This window comes from Cajanus cajan, chromosome 2 (assembly GCF_000230855.2).
Source record: "Cajanus cajan strain Asha chromosome 2, NIPB_CcT2T_4, whole genome shotgun sequence".
Taxonomy (NCBI): Eukaryota; Viridiplantae; Streptophyta; class Magnoliopsida; order Fabales; family Fabaceae; genus Cajanus; species Cajanus cajan.
The window spans coordinates 64,829,781-64,848,572 of NC_138518.1; the positions used below are offsets into that span (position 1 = coordinate 64,829,781).

General features: G+C 30.9%; 3 protein-coding genes and 1 non-coding gene across 4 annotated transcripts; 2 read left to right on the top strand and 2 right to left on the bottom strand.

The window, feature by feature from the left end:
- Window positions 1-1,752: 1,752 nt before the first annotated feature.
- On the top strand, window positions 1,753-10,541 carry LOC109804898 (uncharacterized). Its single transcript, XM_020366816.3, has 13 exons — window positions 1,753-2,075; window positions 2,924-2,997; window positions 3,136-3,219; window positions 3,399-3,479; window positions 4,649-4,729; window positions 6,591-6,683; window positions 6,982-7,161; window positions 7,296-7,363; window positions 8,316-8,367; window positions 8,649-8,702; window positions 8,785-8,871; window positions 9,749-9,815; window positions 9,961-10,541. The coding sequence occupies exons 1-13, from the start codon at window positions 1,934-1,936 to the stop codon at window positions 10,050-10,052; spliced, it is 1,155 nt and encodes a 384-aa protein (XP_020222405.1). The 5' UTR covers window positions 1,753-1,933; the 3' UTR covers window positions 10,053-10,541.
- Window positions 10,542-11,902: 1,361 nt separating this feature from the next.
- Window positions 11,903-12,010, top strand: LOC109804697 (syntaxin KNOLLE-like protein; the record flags this gene model as incomplete). The annotated part of the gene is made up of 1 exon (XM_020366527.3): window positions 11,903-12,010. A coding segment is annotated over one exon (108 nt), but the record flags the coding sequence as incomplete, so codon positions are not given.
- LOC109805011 (Polymerase/histidinol phosphatase-like protein) lies at window positions 11,908-16,564 on the bottom strand. Its single transcript, XM_083068700.1, has 5 exons — window positions 16,072-16,564; window positions 15,422-15,546; window positions 14,686-15,000; window positions 14,431-14,600; window positions 11,908-13,803 (listed from the first exon to the last, which is right to left on the bottom strand). Exons 1-5 carry the CDS (start codon window positions 16,384-16,386, stop codon window positions 13,388-13,390), a joined length of 1,341 nt encoding a protein of 446 aa, XP_082924826.1. The 5' UTR covers window positions 16,387-16,564; the 3' UTR covers window positions 11,908-13,387.
- Window positions 11,920-12,063, bottom strand: LOC114916324 (U4 spliceosomal RNA). Its single transcript, XR_003804729.2, has one exon. It is a non-coding gene; the product is annotated as a U4 spliceosomal RNA (small nuclear RNA).
- Window positions 16,565-18,792: the final 2,228 nt, after the last annotated feature.

Below are 18,792 nucleotides of genomic sequence, written 5' to 3' on the forward strand. Positions count from 1 at the left end.
AACGACCTACTTAACCATAATCCAAGACTCAAAATCAATAATTTATAGTAATCAAAATCAACAAGGATGATGAAAATCACAATCTTAGAAACCATAATCGAAACTTCAAGCACTAAAACTAAAGAACTTCAATCTTTGAATCTTTGCTTACAACAATCTCCAACCTTCTAAAAAAAATAATACTAAATTCTATCTTAATTTTTTCTATCAAATCATTTTGCTCCGCAAAAAGTAATGTGCACAAAGGATAGATAAGAAGTGATGATAGTAGTAAGAACACTAGACAACCTTTTATTTATTTATTGAAATTACGAAAACAACACTAGAATTCAAACTTAATACTTTATACATATTATCCCGACCCTCAACATTAGGTTAATCCTAATGATAGACAACAACATATTTCAATATTGAGAGAATTTTCATGTGAGTTGTTAATTTGTGTATTACAAATTATTTATTTAACTTGCTGCATCTCTTTTTCATTTTTTCCTTAAAATTTCAAATTTATAGTCGACAATTTTATATTGTCAATAAATTTGTAGCACCTTAACAACCAAAAAATGTATTGAATTAACTACATTTTATTCGAAGATTTTGCAGTCAACTAATAATTCAAATAACTGTCATAATGATGAATAATAGTTGAGGGACTAAAACCAATAATATTAATATTATTGAGGATCAAAATTAAATTTCATGAGAAGATGATTACCAAGATTGATAAAAAAAAATAAGAGACTAAAAGTGAGTGTTGTGAAAAAATAAATGACTAAAAATATAATTTTTAAATTAAAATTACATGTGACTATCATGTTAGACTAATTAATGATATGACAAGTGTTGTGGATGCCATGCCAATACTTAAAGAAAATATTTGACTATGGAAAATAAAAATGTTAATAACTAATTAGCTTAAATGAGTTTTTGTCCATGAAGTATAACAGTTGTATAATTTTAATTTTTTAAATTTTAATTTTTTTTAAGTATCATAATTTTGTAATTTAGATTTTATAATTTTTAATTATACAATTTTTATCTATAAAATATCATAATTGTGTAATTTTTGTTTATAACGTATTATAATTATATAATTTTTTACCTATTTAAGTTACCTATTAAAGTATTAAATGATATGTATTTATATTACTAAAATTACTAATATATGCAACTTAAATAAATAATTTGTATAATTATTATACTTGAAATATTAAAATTGTATAAGTGTGATATCTGAAAAATTAAAATTACTTAATTAAAATTTAGGAGATAAAAATCATATAGTTACAATAACTAAACTAAAATTACTTGATTAGAATTTTAATGAACAAAATTCTCAAAACGCAATTAAACCTAAATATTTAATAAACTACATGAGAAAAGGCGTAAAAAACAACTAAACATAAAATGTTGAAACAAAATCACATTTTCTTCTATAATTGATGATAATTAATAAAAAACCAAAACATGCGGCGGTTTAAACCAAAAATCTGATCCTATAATTTAGTATTGGATTTAAACCGATCTCTGAAGATTCGTTTTTGACCAATGAAGCAAAGATATATTTTAAGAAAAGAAATGTTTTTAGTTAATATGCTAATTATGGTTATGAATGGAAAAGTGTGAGATAGGCGTAATCCGTTGAATTAAATATCGAAAATTGATTTCCAAAATTAAAATGGTTAAAAATACTATTGAGAAAAAGGAGGAAAAGAAAAAAAGAAAAAATAAAAAGGTATTAGACGGCAAGTTGGACTGAATTGACCTTGAATAAGGGGTCATATGATCCCGTGTTAAGGTCTTTCTTCATTCTTCAACCAACCCCTTCTTTCCGCACGCGCCATTCACCGGCCACCGTCCACGACGGAGCGCCGTTCATCGCTCAATATTCTCCGAAAGGTGGGTGCTTCTTCTCAGATTTTGGCTGCCATCCATGGATAAAGTCTTCAACAAGCTCCGCAATTTGGACGCTTACCCAAAAGTCAATGAAGATTTTTACAACCGCACGCTCGCCGGCGGCCTCATCACCGTCGTTTCCGCCGCCGTCATGCTCTTCCTTTTCTTTTCCGAGCTAAGTACGACCCCATCTCCTGCTTTTACTTATTTATTTAAACTTTTGATAAATGTTGGAACTTTGATTTGTGTTTTTCTTGCCTGGTTGGGAAAGGTGGGAAATTTAAAAGGGGGATATGATTTCTGTGGATTTTTATTTTTGGGGATGTTGAGAAAATCGTGTGTCAATTTATGTGTCCTGCTTGGCAATTTTGTTGCACTGAGCTGAATTTGAAATATGTTTATATTCGGTGGTAAGGGAACTTTGGAAAGGGAAGATTTCTTTTTGGATGGAATGCGAGCTTTTTTTTTTTTTTTTTCACTCTCTTTCTCTTCCAGGCATTACCATGTTTTTTAGTAAATCGATGGTTGAGAGTTGAGACTTCAGAGTTCCAAGGCAATAAGGACTTAGATCCATTGTTTCAATCATGTAATTAATGGCTTGTTAGGGATTTTCATTAAGATGGGTTTATTTGTGGTTTCATTTGGGTGCATTGGTTCATCTCACAGATAAAAATTCTGTGATAATATAACCGCGATATATGACCTGAGTAATGTTATCAACTATTGGCACAAGGGTTGTGTCAAACTCAATTAATGAAGCTTTAATTCGAGGGCTACTACACTTTTATCCTCCTAAGTGATTTTTATGCAATTATCGCATGTTGTGGTCCGGCTGTGGAGATTTAATTGCTGCTAGTTTTAGGGATAAAAGGTTAATACCCCATCTTTAAAATGAGAGTGATTTTAAATGAAACATATTTAGCTGGGGCTTTTTTTTTTGTCTGAACCATTACCTTACTGCATACATATGTGACTACTGCCTTTCCCGTTAAACTTTAAGAATATTATCTGTTACCTTTGATTTCAGGTTTATACCTCTACACAGTTACGGAGAGTAAGCTTTTGGTGGATACTTCAAGAGGAGATACCTTGCATATCAATGTAATTATTGTTGTTATATTTGTAGTGTAACTTTTATAGTTTTAATCATACATCCTGTAAGTTTGGCAGCATTAGTCTTAATACTGATCAACCTTTTCAGAGTAAAAATTTGATTCTTTTTTCCCCTTGGAATTGCAGTTTGATGTCACTTTTCCTTCTGTTCGATGTTCAATACTCAGCTTAGATGCAATGGATATTAGTGGCGAGCAACATCTTGACATAGTATGTTCTGCTTAAATTAGCTTTTTATCAAATATTTTTCAGTTCCTGTAATTCTAACTGCATATTTATACTTTATTCATTGCATTCTTTCTTAATTTCTATCATTCCCCAAGTCTCATGTTCTTATTATTCTTGTTAATTATTAATTATCATTTACACTATACTGTTTCTATTTGCAGCGACATAATATAGTGAAGAAACGAATTGATGCTAATGGTAATGTTGTAGAGGAAAGGAAGGATGGAATTGGTGCGCCAAAGGTTAGCTTAAATACTCAGGCACTTTTTTATTGCATAACGTTTGCTTGCTTCATGTTTACTATATAATTTTATCTATTTTGTTGTTAAATTTCCTTTACAATATTTATGATTTACTTAAGGCAGAAGTATGCTTTTTTCTGTACTCAGGACTTTTCTTCAGCACTTAATTTAAGAGTACAATTCTGTACTTGGGAACTTTTTTATTCTTCTGTAATTTAATACAAATATACTGGAACTAGTGCTAATAGAAATGCTACCCTGAAACACATTCATACTTTTGTAGTAATAGAGAACCATGTTAGCTATGAGTTAATATTACACTGAGCTGCTTGGAAATGAAAGGCCTTGGGCCCATGTTTCTTATATCTATAGAGGGATGACTGCTAGGTTGGTGCAACATGAAATGGAAGGTATTAGAATATAAGTTTTGTCCAATTAGATTCTTCATGTTAGCTATATCAGCTTTGTAGTGTTCAAATATTTAATGTTAAAGAATTTTAACAACTATTAGCTTTCTTAATTAAGACATGGATGAAAATATGGATGATAGCATGATCTTTACATATCAATGAAGTTCTTACAGACTTTTCTGTGGGGATCTTGGGCTTCTGCTGGCAAAAAGAACCTGTAAACTGGATGGTTGTAACTGGTAATTCATTGCTCAAAAGTTTGAAAAAAGACTCTTATTGCTCGTGTTGGATTGGGTTTGGAATTGTATTGCTGAAATTCTATGATCATTTTTCTTCTAGATTCTTTTTCCAGCATCACATTTGTCCTCCTAAGTCAGTAATGTCACTCTTTCTTTTCAATGGTTATAGGAAATAGAAGGTTCTCTTGTTTGAATTCTTTTATTTGATCTGTGGTACTTAAAAGTTATACACAGTACTGAGTTGTCTAAATTTGCAAAGACTGCATAAGGCATTTGACCACAATAATGATTGGCATAAATTAAAGGTGACTGTTGCCGATATCTATGAATCTGATGGCCAAACTTTGGTTATAATGAGGCTAGTTGTCTCAGACCTCTTGTTTAGAGGAGTTGAAATCCATTTTTCTATTCTTCATCACATTTCTACTAATTTTTTATGTATGTTATTTGGAAGACAAAGGTTAATATTTGTGTATAATGAATTTACCGTTTCATTTCCTATATATCTTTACTACTGCAGATTGAGAGACCCTTGCAGAAACATGGTGGCAGACTTGGACACGATGAAAAGTATTGTGGTTCATGTTTTGGTGCAGAAGAGGTACCTTTGACCATTTACCACACTTAAATTTGCTCAAGGTTTTTTATAACTTTGTAATTACCGTAACATGTGTTGTGTGTCCATGTGGACTGTCAATAAGTCTTGAATGTTTTATAGATGTTTTTATTAAAAAAAAATGGTCAGAAGGCTTTCATATAAAAGGAAAGGAGAAATTAGGTAACAAGGGTTGTGGTGACAGAATTTGGTGAGATTTAACTGAGAAGTTTCAGAATTTAAACAGGGTAATCAAAGGTGAAGAGTGCCCTTAAGGCTCTAGTGAGTTTTTAATGCCTTGTGACCAGAGGCTCCAAAAGGTTCAAGCCTCATTAAAGGAAGAAGATAAAAAGAATAAGTATTTAATTGTCATGCTTAAAAAATAGTGTTTTTACTCTATCATGGACATGAAATAGAAATCAGAGTGTGTGCGCTTTTTACTTGAAAAGAAAACAGATTGCTTGTCATTGCACTCTGTAAACGTTGGAAAAACAGAGAATCAAAAGCAGAATAAAACTGATACAAGACATGGAATTGCCTATAGAAGAGGTGAAGAGAATAGTATTCAATGAGAAGAGTTAAATATTTTCATTCATAATATATTGTCACTGGGTCAATATAATCAAATAAAAGGTATGATATGGAGGCAAGTGGTGTTTGCTTCCTTTCATCCCTTGTTTTATGCAACTCAATTCATTTCAAGTGGTGATTGACTGGAATGCCACTGTTCTTTATATGAAAACCTAAGGATTCTCATGGATTGCCTTTGCTCTGATGTAAATGTGCCATTAAGGCACACTTTTTGCGAACTTTAACTACAGTGGATCTGAAACAACTAGACATTAGTGAAGGTTAATTATGAATCAAAGACAGAATGAATACTGGAGGCTTGGTGAAAGAAAATTCTTATTGAAACACTGTCTGTCTGTTCTAGTGAAAATTGCTTTGAAAACATGTTTTGGGATCTTCATCTTTATAAAATGTTTTGCTGGCTTTATTAACGAGAAATAAGTATAATTGTGAACCACGAGCACCATTATCACCATTCTCCAGTAATACAACTTTCAGTTGGCTGTTTGTATGGCAGTTCCAACTTATTTTGATATATAGTAAAATTTCTAATTATTTCATTCCTTATGTGTGACATTTTTTTTGCCCTGCCTAATTTCTTTGTAATTGTATACTACTGTTGACATTTTTGAAGCCCTGGTCTAATATATCAATGGAAATACAGTTTATTACTTTACAAGATTAGATAATATACCAGGAAACAGCTTGGATGTTGTATTTGATTAGATAATTATTTTATATATTAACTGTTTTTTTCCCTGTAGTTTTCCCATCAGTGACTGTAGCCTTTGGTGTATTCAATTTCTGTTCTATGCTTTGTATGTCTAATCACATCAATGTTCTCATGATTGTTAAGCTGAAAAAATAGAAAGATTTACTATTTCTTTCTGCTTATTCTTAAACACCAAAATTATCTTCACTGTTATTTTTCTGCAGCAATGTTAATAACAATGATAAATCCTAATAACTTTTTTTTGTTAAATGTATTTATATTGTAGACAAAGTTAGGCTGGTTAAAATGTTCATGGAGTTGCATGGTTGGGATGCTGGCTAATTTTTTTTGGCTTGACTAATACAGTAGCATTTGTTCTGGAATGACCCCGGAATCTATTGTTATGCTCAAGTTAAATTAGATGATTATCATTGTTGCTTTCATTTGAGCAGTCCAATGTGCTGGCTAAATTGTGTATCTTACTGTGAATTTGTATATTTTCATGTCAGTGAAACTCATACTCTCTGAATGTTTCTTAATTTCTTATAAGTCTATGCCATCTCTTTCTTGCTCGTACTCATGCAGTCAGATGAACACTGTTGTAATTCTTGTGAAGAAGTGCGTGAAGCATATAGGAAAAAGGGCTGGGCACTGACAAATATGGATTTGATCGATCAGGTTGGTTTGATACTCTCTTTTTATTACACATAAACACTTGAATTTTCTGTGGATTCAAATGCCACACTTATGAGGCTGTAAATATTTTATGTTATTGCTGAAGCATATTTATTATAATTTATAAAAGCTTAAGAATGCAACAAGGAGTCTAACAACAGCAATGAAAAGTGTCCCTTAATGAAATGTGACACTTGTGTTAATTATATTGGACTTGTGTACTTTGCCCTGGTGTTTGAATTTGTAGTGGCAATTTGTTGGAGGTATATTGCTTTCTGATGCTTTTCTCTTTTTTTTTTAGTGTCAAAGAGAGGGTTATGTGCAAAGGGTAAAGGATGAAGAAGGTGAAGGATGCAATATTCAAGGATCTCTTGAAGTTAACAAAGTAGCAGGAAATTTTCATTTTGCAACTGGGAAAAGCTTTCTTCAGTCTGCTATATTTCTTGCTGACCTGCTTGCTTTACAGGATAATCATTATAATGTAACACTGAACTCCTTTTTTATTATCCATTGCCTGAATTATGTATCATATTCTGAAAACTTTGATAAAATTCTGATGCTTCCCCTTTGCTTGAAATCACATGATTGATTTTCAAAATACGGTGTATGATGCAGATAAGCCATCGGATCAACAAATTAAGTTTCGGTCATGATTTCCCTGGATTGGTTAATCCTCTTGATGGGTAATTTTCTTCTCCAGCTGACACCTTATTTTCTGGTGACAATTATGGCATGTGGCGTAGGTGTTTTGACATATTGAGATATTTAAAATTGAATCTAATGCCATAGAAAGAAATTCTAAAGTAAATTACTTTCTCTTCTATCATTAAAAATGAATCAAATTTCCATTATGAGTAAAAGCACTATATCTCGTAAGGTTTAAATTGTTTTTCACTAAAAGCATGTTTCCTTGAATTACAAGGCATTAAAATGAGAAGCAAATATTTTCTGATTCTCCCTAATGGCCATTTGATAGCTTTAAAAATCATAAACATAAAAGAGAGTAATAGATATGATGACTAAGCCATAACTTCAAGGATAAAGTATGGTTAAATGCCACTTGTTACCCTTGTTCAGCCCTATTTGTTGAGAACAAGGAAGCATGCAAATTTTTGGAGATGAACCTTTGACTCAGCTACTGCAAATGAATGTGTTCTTCCCTTACAAATCTATTATGCTTAGCAGCATTTTGAATTTGTAACTAACCTCTGAGTTTTGTATTGGTTTTCAATAGAGCAGGTTTGTATAGTAAATGCAAAATATAGTGGAAGGGGAGAGTAACTTGTATTTATAATGTACCTAAAATGTGAAGTAACTAATACCCACACGTTTCTACATTTCAAGGACCAACTCCACGTAAAATTTAAGTTGTTAGGAAAGGTATACGATTGGTTTTATATCTCTTACAGTACACATACAGATATACTTTCAATTTTCGTTTTATTGCTGCAATGAAGTCTTGCAATCAAATTTTGCAGAAGCACCAAATTGTTAGTTTTTTTTTTCCACTTTTTCTTTACTGTGTGCATGTAATTTGACAATGGGTGCAAAGTTATTTTGTCATGTATTAAAATGTTGTGACAAAAATTTTCCAACCTCAACCATTTAAAATCTATTTATTTAAAATCTGTGCAGGGTAAAGTGGGTGCAAGGACCAACTCATGGCATGTACCAGTATTTCATAAAGGTTGGTACTAACATGGGATATATTCCTAACTAAAGATTTTGTTTGCATGTTAAGTTTATTAACTAATTGCTCGATATACAGCATTCATTTCTACAAACTTGTATTTTTCTTGTATTCATGATACAGGAGAACCAGCAAAAGCATCTTGGATATTAGCTTCAAAATATAGCATCTGATGTTATTTATTTATTTATTTTTGCTTTTTTCTAATTTTTTAAATATCATGCATGCAATTGTTCACTGGGATGACACTTGTTTGGGCATCTGTGTATGCAATGCAGGTGGTCCCTACAATATACACAGACATTAGAGGTCGTGTTATCCATTCAAATCAGGTAATTTTAATATTATGAACATACTGTCATTACATGTTTCGATGGATAATACCAACATAGCTTAATAAATGTTATTGCACAGTATTCTGTGACTGAGCATTTCAAGAGTTCAGAGCTGGGTGCTGCAGTTCCTGGAGTTTTCTTCTTTTATGACATCTCTCCAATCAAGGTAAAATTGTCTAATTTTACAAGCAAATTGCATAAAATGTTAATTTTTTTTCCCTTGAATGCACTTGAAGTTTGTGTTTTTCTACATGAGTTCCCCTTTTATAATTACGTCTAAACCCATGATAGAGGATATTTTATTCACTGTCTGCATTTTTGTATATAATTGTTGAAAATTTAGGGTTTAGTGTGAAATGGTGGGATTAAAAATGATAAAGACAGTGAATAGTATGATTTGGGTTTGATATTGTTGTCATGTGCCACTACCTAATACTCCTATAAATACAGATAATTAGGTCATTTTATGATACTATCAGCTAACCATATGAATAATAAGCCTAATATTCTAGCACTAATCTTGAGCTTTTTTTGACGACTATTGAAAGTATAGTCAGGTTCCCTCTACCTTAGAACACATAAGAAATGTGAGTTGGTTGGAAACAAGGATACTAGTTTAACCATAGTGCAGGGCATGACTAATCCTAAAACATCTAGATAAGGTCAAGTTATTGACTCAAACGTGCTATGCGGAGATATTCAAATGGGTTTCTAACCCTATGGAGGCTGCTTTTTTGGTAGCCATATGGCACCATTAACTGCAACATCTTATGATAATGATCTCAATCATCGCAAAATAGATATAGTTGATATAATACTTCTGTATGTTACAGCTGGCACCCCTATCTTCAATTTAAAATTGTCCCAAAATATAATACATCTTGATGATTCAATAGCGATATATGTCTATTATCTTTCTATTATGTGGAGTATATGTAAGAAACTAACATCATAGTTTTAATGATTCATATTGTTGTGCAAGTTGTAGAAAAAGTACATTTTATTACTGGATCTCTCAAGTAAATTGATGTTTTATGTTGCAGGTTAACTTCAAAGAGGAACATATTCCATTTTTACATTTTCTGACCAATATTTGTGCAATTATTGGAGGTAATTCCTTGTTCTTTCTATCCACTCCAGCCTGGAAAAGATAAGGGTGATAAATTGATTAATCAAACAATTACATGAAGCTGTATTGCAAATCTATACATTTTTGTCTCACTAATTTAATTTGGATTTCAACCATTCTGCTTAGGTGTATTTACCGTTGCTGGAATTATAGATTCATCTATATATTATGGTCAGAGAACAATCAAGAAGAAGATGGAGCTTGGCAAATATAGATGATGTGGTCACATCCTACACACGTGGGCTAGTATCCTAATCTAGTCTCTGCTTTTGACGTACATGATTAACTTGAGTATCATTTATAATGTGACCGCATATGCACATGATGCCAAGGGTAAACAGCGTCGTAGATTCAGTTGATGCATGGAGTGTATTTTTTGAACATGATTTTTCCTTTCATGTGTAGCAATTCCAATTTAGTTCCTACTTTAGGGGCTTTTAATGTACGGATGAAGATGAGGAATGCAAAGAGTTGGGAAAATGGATATTTTTTGCTGCATAATACATGGCATCACATGATTGATTATGCATAACATAATGTTCTTGTATTTCTGTCCCCTATGCTGTAATCTGGCTAAGAATCTGAAGCTGTTTAAGTTGGGATTTAAATGTTTTGTCGCGTTTACTATCTACTTAGTTAATGATTACAATTCAAGGGCAGCAATGTTATTTGATATGAATGAGAAATGTTTCAAAAGTTTTGTTTAACCCAATAATTATCTTATATAAAGTTGATTTAATTGTACTTGTATTTCATTGATATGGATTTTCCCCCCCCCAAATTTGTTTAGCTAATTTAAGTTTCTGTTTTCTAAAATCATACATTTCATTTATCTATTTTTTTTTAATTTAAAGCCCTCATTTTTTTAAGTCTTTACAAATCAAATTGAATAAATTATTTTAAATCTTGTCATAATTTCACCAATTAAAACATCAAATTTTATTTGGAATAGAAAGCAAACACTCAGTTTCCCTTCTTTAAATCTTAATTTTATGTACTATAGTTTTCTATGATTTTATCCATTATTATTTTTACTTCCAGACACTTGTAATTTTTTAATATTTTAAATTCATCTTAAATTCCTAAACATTCAGTAGAATAAAAGACGTGATGTTAGAAATATATGGTAGGGGCCTAATTTGTTGAATTTCAAAAGTAGAATTTAACTAGTTCAAGATCAAAATTACAGATTAGTCAGATTAAAGTGATTAAAAGTATTTAAGTTTATTGATTGGTGAAAAAAGGCAAAAACTCATAGGAACATTCTACAAAAAGATTTGGAATCATGTTAAATTTTGAATTTTTTATTCTTTTAACTGGAGAATTATCCAATAAAGTGTTAACTATCATTTTTTATTCTTTTAAATTTACTATTATCCAATAAACCACCACTATTAATTCTTAGCAGATTCGTACAAGTTTTTTTCATTAAGTAACAATATTTTTAAATAGATCATTAATTATACAACAGTTAAAAAAATTTAACTACACAAAAATATAGCTAAATGCCAATTTTAATTGTAAGTTTTTAATGTAAATAATTGAAGTTTCTATCACGCTACAAACTATTTTATTAATATTTTGGTGGAGAAGTAAATTTGAACCTATCAAAGTAGACCATCAGTCATTTTTATTATTATTTAAATTAAAATCAAACTAACTCATTCTTTGATTTTTTGTTCAAATTAAAATCAAACTCATTCTTTTAAGAGATATTTTTTTTGAAAAACTGTTTAGAAATTTACATTTCTATTTACTAAGCAGTTAACATAACCGTTTACTAAATGTTGTAACTTGTAATCCATTCTATAAATTAGACATAGGTTTACATTTCCCAGATAGTTGGATGATAGATAATATGGTTTCATCAATATATTTGTAATTCGGTGGAAGGGGATAAATTACATTTAAATTAATCCTCCACTATCCTGCAGAGGCATAAAGACTAGGGAGAGCACATGCCACACAACATAATTAAAGTTTTAACTGATTCTCAATAGTTTTCGGGTCTAATACAAGTTACCAACTGCTTTTTCTTTATATTCGAGTATAATTTAAATTTTGAACTAAAACTGCAGGGCTTTACCCCTTAGGGAGCCCTTCCAGAAATTCTCAAAGGCCTGAGCTGTACTCAGGCCCAAGAGGGGGTTTGGAAATAGTTTTCAACCAGCAATAGACGCGCCTCGGTTAGAACCTCACTAGCTGCGTCATTGCCCCAAGCGCAAAGATGAAGAAACAGGGGTTACAGGTTGCAATTATATTCGAAAACTTCATATCTAATAATGTGCTTTATCTTCGATGTGGGACTCGAGACTTTTCCATTTTTATTCGTTTTCAACAAACTCAAGATTCCAAACCACTCAGCTTCGATGTGGGACTAAAGAGAATATTTTTTTTATTCTTCATTTACAAGTAACTCAGCATTGCAACCCACTTAGAAACGATGTGGGACTAGAAAGCTATTATTCTTCAACATTTGCAACTAAGTGCTTATAACAACATTCGTTATAGCTAGTTGTGTGTGATTCGATCCAACCATTCGTTATAGACTTCGTTTTTTCAGCTTCTTTATTCTAATGCTTAGCTTAATGGTATATGGGGGCAGATTCAAATACAGTCTGATTCCTCCAGTGCCAAATTCGATGGAACTGCTTTTCTTGATAACTCACAAAAAAGATGAACTGATCAGAGCTGTCGTAGCCTTTGAATAATTGATAGGAGATTCAGGTGTATTTGGGAGCCTGTTTACATTAATTTACACATTCTAATGAACTAAACTAACTGTGTGCTTAGGTAACTCTTTAAAATCCTTCAGGAAATTTCACATATTTCCATGGATAAATGTAAAAACAAATGTATTGATAAATTCCCGTTACATTGAGTTCAACAATTATACAAACACACTAAGAAATAAGAAAATAAGAAACTGTCTTTTCCGGTCAAAAACTAAGAATTCATTCACCGCAATCGGTCCAATCTTGTAGCTAGCTCAAACTAGACTCTCTAATCTCTATCACTACCAAATGGAACCATATAAATGTTACCTTCCAAAAAAATACTCGCACAAAATTCAAGATAGAACTAGGTTAAATTTTAAAGTAATTTGAATTTTAAATTTCGTTCAGTTTTTCTCTAGTATTGATTCCTTTGTCGCTCGGATTCTTGAAAAGATTACACAATCTATCCGTAAAATTTTAAAGCAATTCGAACGTAAAAATTCTTCAAAGTAAAGTTCTCTTGTGGCCCTCGGATTTTTTTAGAAGATTAAACAAACTACTCAGATTAAGCAGGGAATCCAAATTTCGAAACAAGAAGGAATCCCTTCTGTTTCAACTTTTGTAAATACAATCTTTTCTGACAAATTTGCATTAAGAAAAATACATCAGGGACAGAAGATAAAACAATAATGTGAGAAATGTTTGCTCAATGATCATAGAAAATTTTCAAAAGAATCAATAGACAATTGAAATTGACTAAGGAATTTAATATTAAGATTGAGGGACAGCATTACTGGTAATGATTAAATTGGTGGCATAGACAAGTTACACAATTTTTATTTAGTCTCTACGAGAACCTGAATTCCTGCCTGGCTAGCCGAAACATTGGACAACTTCAACTTGATAGCTTCAAACTCTGCATTTTCCATCTCTTGGCTAGTCAACCAGAGAGGTAAACAATGATCAATCAAGTCCTGTCCACAACTCAAGGGTGAACCACCCTTAAAAACCCGGGTTCTCCCAAACCTTGTAATTGTTGCTAGGTTAGAATCAGAAGGCTCCTCGGCATAACACCCTAATATCTCCCTTATGGCGTTGCACCAGATAGGCCGAGCTACCTTAAGGAAGTCATGTAACACTACTACTGGAAGGTTCACACTTCCAAGTTCAGATTCATTCTGCCCTCCTTTCCCATGATAGTCTGACCCTCCAATCTTTAAAAGTTCATAAGCATCAGCCAAGTCACTATATGCTGCACACCAAAAGCTAAAATTAGCATGCAAAAATTTAATAGGATTTTCTTTCCATTTGTACTTAATGATATAATCTCCCATCACACAATTGTGACTTTGGTGAGACTGCATGCATACTGTTGATTTTATGACTAAACATGGATACCTTTAAGTGAGAAATACTAAGGGCATAATCTCTAATATACTCTTTTAAAGAAACATTATTATTGACTGAAATTTAATAAAATCACAAATTTGTATGGGCCCTAGTCCTTATTTAATGAGCTCCCTCTCGTGATTTTAAGTTTTTTGTAATAAATTTATATTAGGGAATGTTTTCGACCTTCAGTTCACCTGCTAGTCTATTCATGTTATCAATTTAATGTGTTGATACCCAAGTTGACAGTGCTGATGATTTTTTCTCTCCCATAGTGGACTCAACTTTATAACACAGGTAATTCAGATTATCAAGCAGTTGAATAGGGCAATTAGAACAAATTATGGTTTCTGTTTTGGAATAAATAATGATTCAACTTTTGGCAAAGGTACTAGGTTTGGTTTTACAAGGAGACTGATAATCCTAAACTACACAATAACATCATTTTAATGATTACACAAATGAGAAAAAATTTCTATTAGGCATGTACCTGCGAGCCTTCCATCACTTTTGTAGACCTCCATCCCATGAAGACCAGCTTCTTTTAACCTCCTGACAATGGGAACTGGATTTTTCAATGCCCATGGATGAGCCAGAACAGCAACACCCCCAGTACGACAAATCATTTTTATTGCTTCTTCTGCCGCAGGCTCACTTCCCCTGAAACACAATTGTCACATCCTTAACCGTTTCCCCTAACTACACAAATAATTACATCCAACAAGAGCAAGCAATGGAATTTTACGTGGAGTAAGCCGGTCCACCGTCGAAAAGATACCGAGAAAAGGCCTGTCTGAGATTTTCTACGTAACCTGCCTCAACCATGGCACGGGCCACATGAAGCCTCCCTGGGGCAACCCCCTTGCCAGCAATCCTGCAAACATGCTCCCATTTAAGAGGCAATTTGAGCTTGTTCAGTTTTAAGACAATGTTCTGTGCACGAAGAAAACGTCCATCTCTTATGTTTGATAGAAATTTGTCCAGCTCCTCAAACCTCGTTGGTCCAATACTGCTGTAATATGCTAGAATATGAACTGGTTCCTCTACTTCAGAGTCTCCTCTGCCAGTGGATTAGCATAATTAGATGTATGAAAAGGATATTATTAAGTAATAAGGGTCTGTTTAGTAAAACTTCACCAGAAACACTTTTAAGAAAAAAAAAAGAAAAGAAAAAATAAAAATAAGCACTTTTAGCTTTATGTATAAATTAATTTGTGTGGAAGTTCTCTCTTATTAATTTTTTCAAAATTTTATTTTAAGATATGCATAAACTAGTTTTTATTTATGGATAAACTAATTTCAATTTTTTTTCTCCTTTTTGAGAAGTTTATCATATCAAACCCTAATTTGACTATTATAGTTTGCAGAATATACAGCTTTCCCTCTCTCATTAGAGAGAAGCAACACAAGAATGTTAAAGCCAATTCAACTATCAAGCATCAAGAATCAATAATCAATAATATGTAATGTTTAAAAATTACCTTGGAGAAAACATGGTACTAATTTCAACACCTGGAATTATCTTGATGCCATATTTACGAGCTGATTCTACAGCTTCAGGAATGCCTGCCATAGTGTCATGATCTGTCAGAGCAAGAACTTTCACCTGTTATGAGCAAATAGTATTAATCAAAAAGGAGCCTATCACTAAAAAAGCAAACCCTAAGCACAGCTTATACCCTAGGCAATCCTCTTTTACTATCACGGATACCAGCAGGTTTGAATTAAACATATTGAAATTGACCTTAAATTTCAGTTGACTTTCTATCAGTCCTATCATTTCTCAAGTACCCTTATTAAATATTCAAAGGAAAATTAGAGAAAATCTTTAGTTGAAAATGCACACATTTCTAGAAAATCTCGAATAATATATAAATATTGATCATGGTCTGTCACTGATCCTTTGATTTGCCGATATTACCAAAATGAAAAGCTAACCCAAAAGGCAACGAGAGAGGGCACAATCTAATACTCATATGTCAGGAAATGAACAACAAATTGAACAAACTCAGGTATGAGTTCATTCTAATATTTTTAGTTTTTTTTTTCTGTCTGAACAATAAAAGGCCAACAATCTGAGGAATCCACTGACAAATGAAAAGTGATAGGAGCATTGAAATTTGAAACTTACGCCGTTGGTGTGAGCTTTCTCGACAACCTTGGAAGGGGAGAAGAAGCCATCACTGGATTTGGAGTGTGAGTGCAATTCAAAGAGGAGCTTTTCCCCTCCTCTCCCCAGAGGCTTCTGCACCCCAAAATCATCGACAACAGCAGAAGAAGAGGGAGAAGGGCGATCCAAGAAAACCCACTCACTGACGAACTTGAAGGCTAAAAGCTGCTCGTGGGTCATCTTCTTCTTGGTGCCACCCCTGTTCTTCTTCTTCTTATTCTTGGCGTTCTTCTTATTGGAATTGTTCATGGCTTCTACCACGCACCCATCTCCCATCAGAGACAAAAGACTAAATATTTGAGGGAAATTTGCCTTTGGGGTGTGTTGTTTGTTACTTGTTAGGCCATGGTGTTAGGGTAGGAATAGGATGCAGGGAATTAATAGAGGAAGGGTAACTTGCCCTTATAATTAAGGGCTGTCTTGAGGGTCACAGGTGTCCTCATTCTTAACCCTTTGGTGAGTGTGCTCAGACAGGTGTACCCCCAATACTCTGCCATATACGGCTAACCCTTTTTCATTTCATTTTATGTTCTTTTCTGCCTACTAATTTCTTCATCTTTTTAAAATTTAAAAATTTAAGTCATCATTTCATATTATCAAAATTTTACAAAAATAACATTGATGAGTGACATTTTTTAATTTTTTAATATATCTTTAAAATTAATGTTACTTATATAATTTAATATGATTGTTATAGACAAAAAATAATGATGTTATATTTCAAAGGAATAAAATTTAAAATAAATATTTTACAACAGAGTAAAACTAAAATTTACTCATTTTTATAAGGTAAGGAAAAAATGTTTACATATTTTGAAAAGATGAAAATCAATTTTTTTCTTCTAAAAATGAGAATCAAAATTTGTTTATTTTAGAAAAATTAAATATATATTTAAGTTAAAGAAAATAGATAAAGTTAATATTTTTGTTTGTAAAGATTTAAAAGATAAGTTCCCATGTTTCTAACCACTCTCCATCTAATCACTAGGCTAATCCTAATGATTTTAGATAAAGTCAATGTTTAGAATATCTTTTATGTTTGTTTGATTAATTTATTAAAATAAAAATAAATAAATAAATATATTTTTTTTATCAATAAATATTTATTATTATTATTATTATTATATATATATATATATATATATATATATATTAAATAGTTAATGTTATCATAACAAATTTTTTATAATATATCAAAATAATATTATTTTATTTTTAAAATATTAAATATATTAATTTACATAAAAAAAAGTAAAACTTATAAATTTATTTAAAAATTAGAATTATGTCTCATTAATTAATCTTATTATAAAATATATTTTTAAATAAGTTATTATCATAAATGTTATATTAGACCTTAAAAATACTTTTATATAAATAATTTAGATTTTTCAATTTTTTTTTATAAAATTTAACATTTATTTTTACGTTTATGTTAGTGTTTAATTATTATGAAATATGTCCTTAAATAAGTTTGTAAGTTAATTTAGATTATTATGTAAGTGAAGTTATACCATTAGAAAAAGTCTATGGCAAATAAACAAAGGCTTTTGGAAGGGTGTTTATTAAATGCAAATAAGTAAACTAATAAACCCATATGACACCAATTTTTAGTATGTGTTTGATTATGCACTGAGAGGACCTAAAGACGTTTGGAAGGGTGTTTATGGATTGATTTATAGTTTCAATTTAGAGTAAATTAGTTTGAATCAAATAATTTTAATTAATTTTGTTTAGATAAAATATACTAAAAAAAATACAGTTCGAATTAAACTAATCAATTAATGATGAATTAATTTGGTTTAATTTAATCAATTTTTAAGAATTATATGAAATTAAAGTATTTAAACATAAACTAATATTTGAAATTAAAGTATTATAATATTTAAAACTAAGATAATTTCTCAAACATGCAATTATTATTCAAGAAGTACTCTTCATGCATGCATTTTATTTTTTCAGTTTGTCAATATGAAAATAATATGTTAAGTGAAAATAAATGTTAGAAATTTTTAAGTCGAATGCTAGAGGGCATGCATCTAGGTATGAATTGCATAATTACCAATAAGTGAGTGCAGCGTAACTAGTAAAATAATAATATTATAAATATTAATATTATTAATTAATAATATCATAAAAGAATAGTATTATTCAAGTGTCACAGTAGTATGATAGTATATTTTTTTATTTATCAAAATTATAATGATAATATTTGGATTCAAATTTAAGATGTTGTGTATTATTTCAATTCTCACTATTAAGTCAATTTTAATAACTCAATAAAATTATAATATTATAAAATAATATTAACATAATATAATAATACTAATATTTTTAATTGATTTTATTATTGAAAATTTATCAATTTTGTAAAACAAAAATTTGTGATATAAATTAATTAAAGTTAAATTTAATTGATTTAAAATAAATTTCATAAGAAAAAAAACTAAACCAATATAATTAATTTGATTAAGATCATCAGTTTTATTCGATTGTTCCAACTTAAAAAAATATGCTAGACTTGATTTTGAAGAGTGTTTTTGAAAATACTTTATCTAATCAGCAAATCACCTTTTTGTTGCGAAAAACATAAAAATTAGAACTAGTAGTAGATCAGTAGCGTTTATTTTGATGTGAAATACATGTCTTTGGTCCATTTTCAAATAGGCACGAAATTTTCTT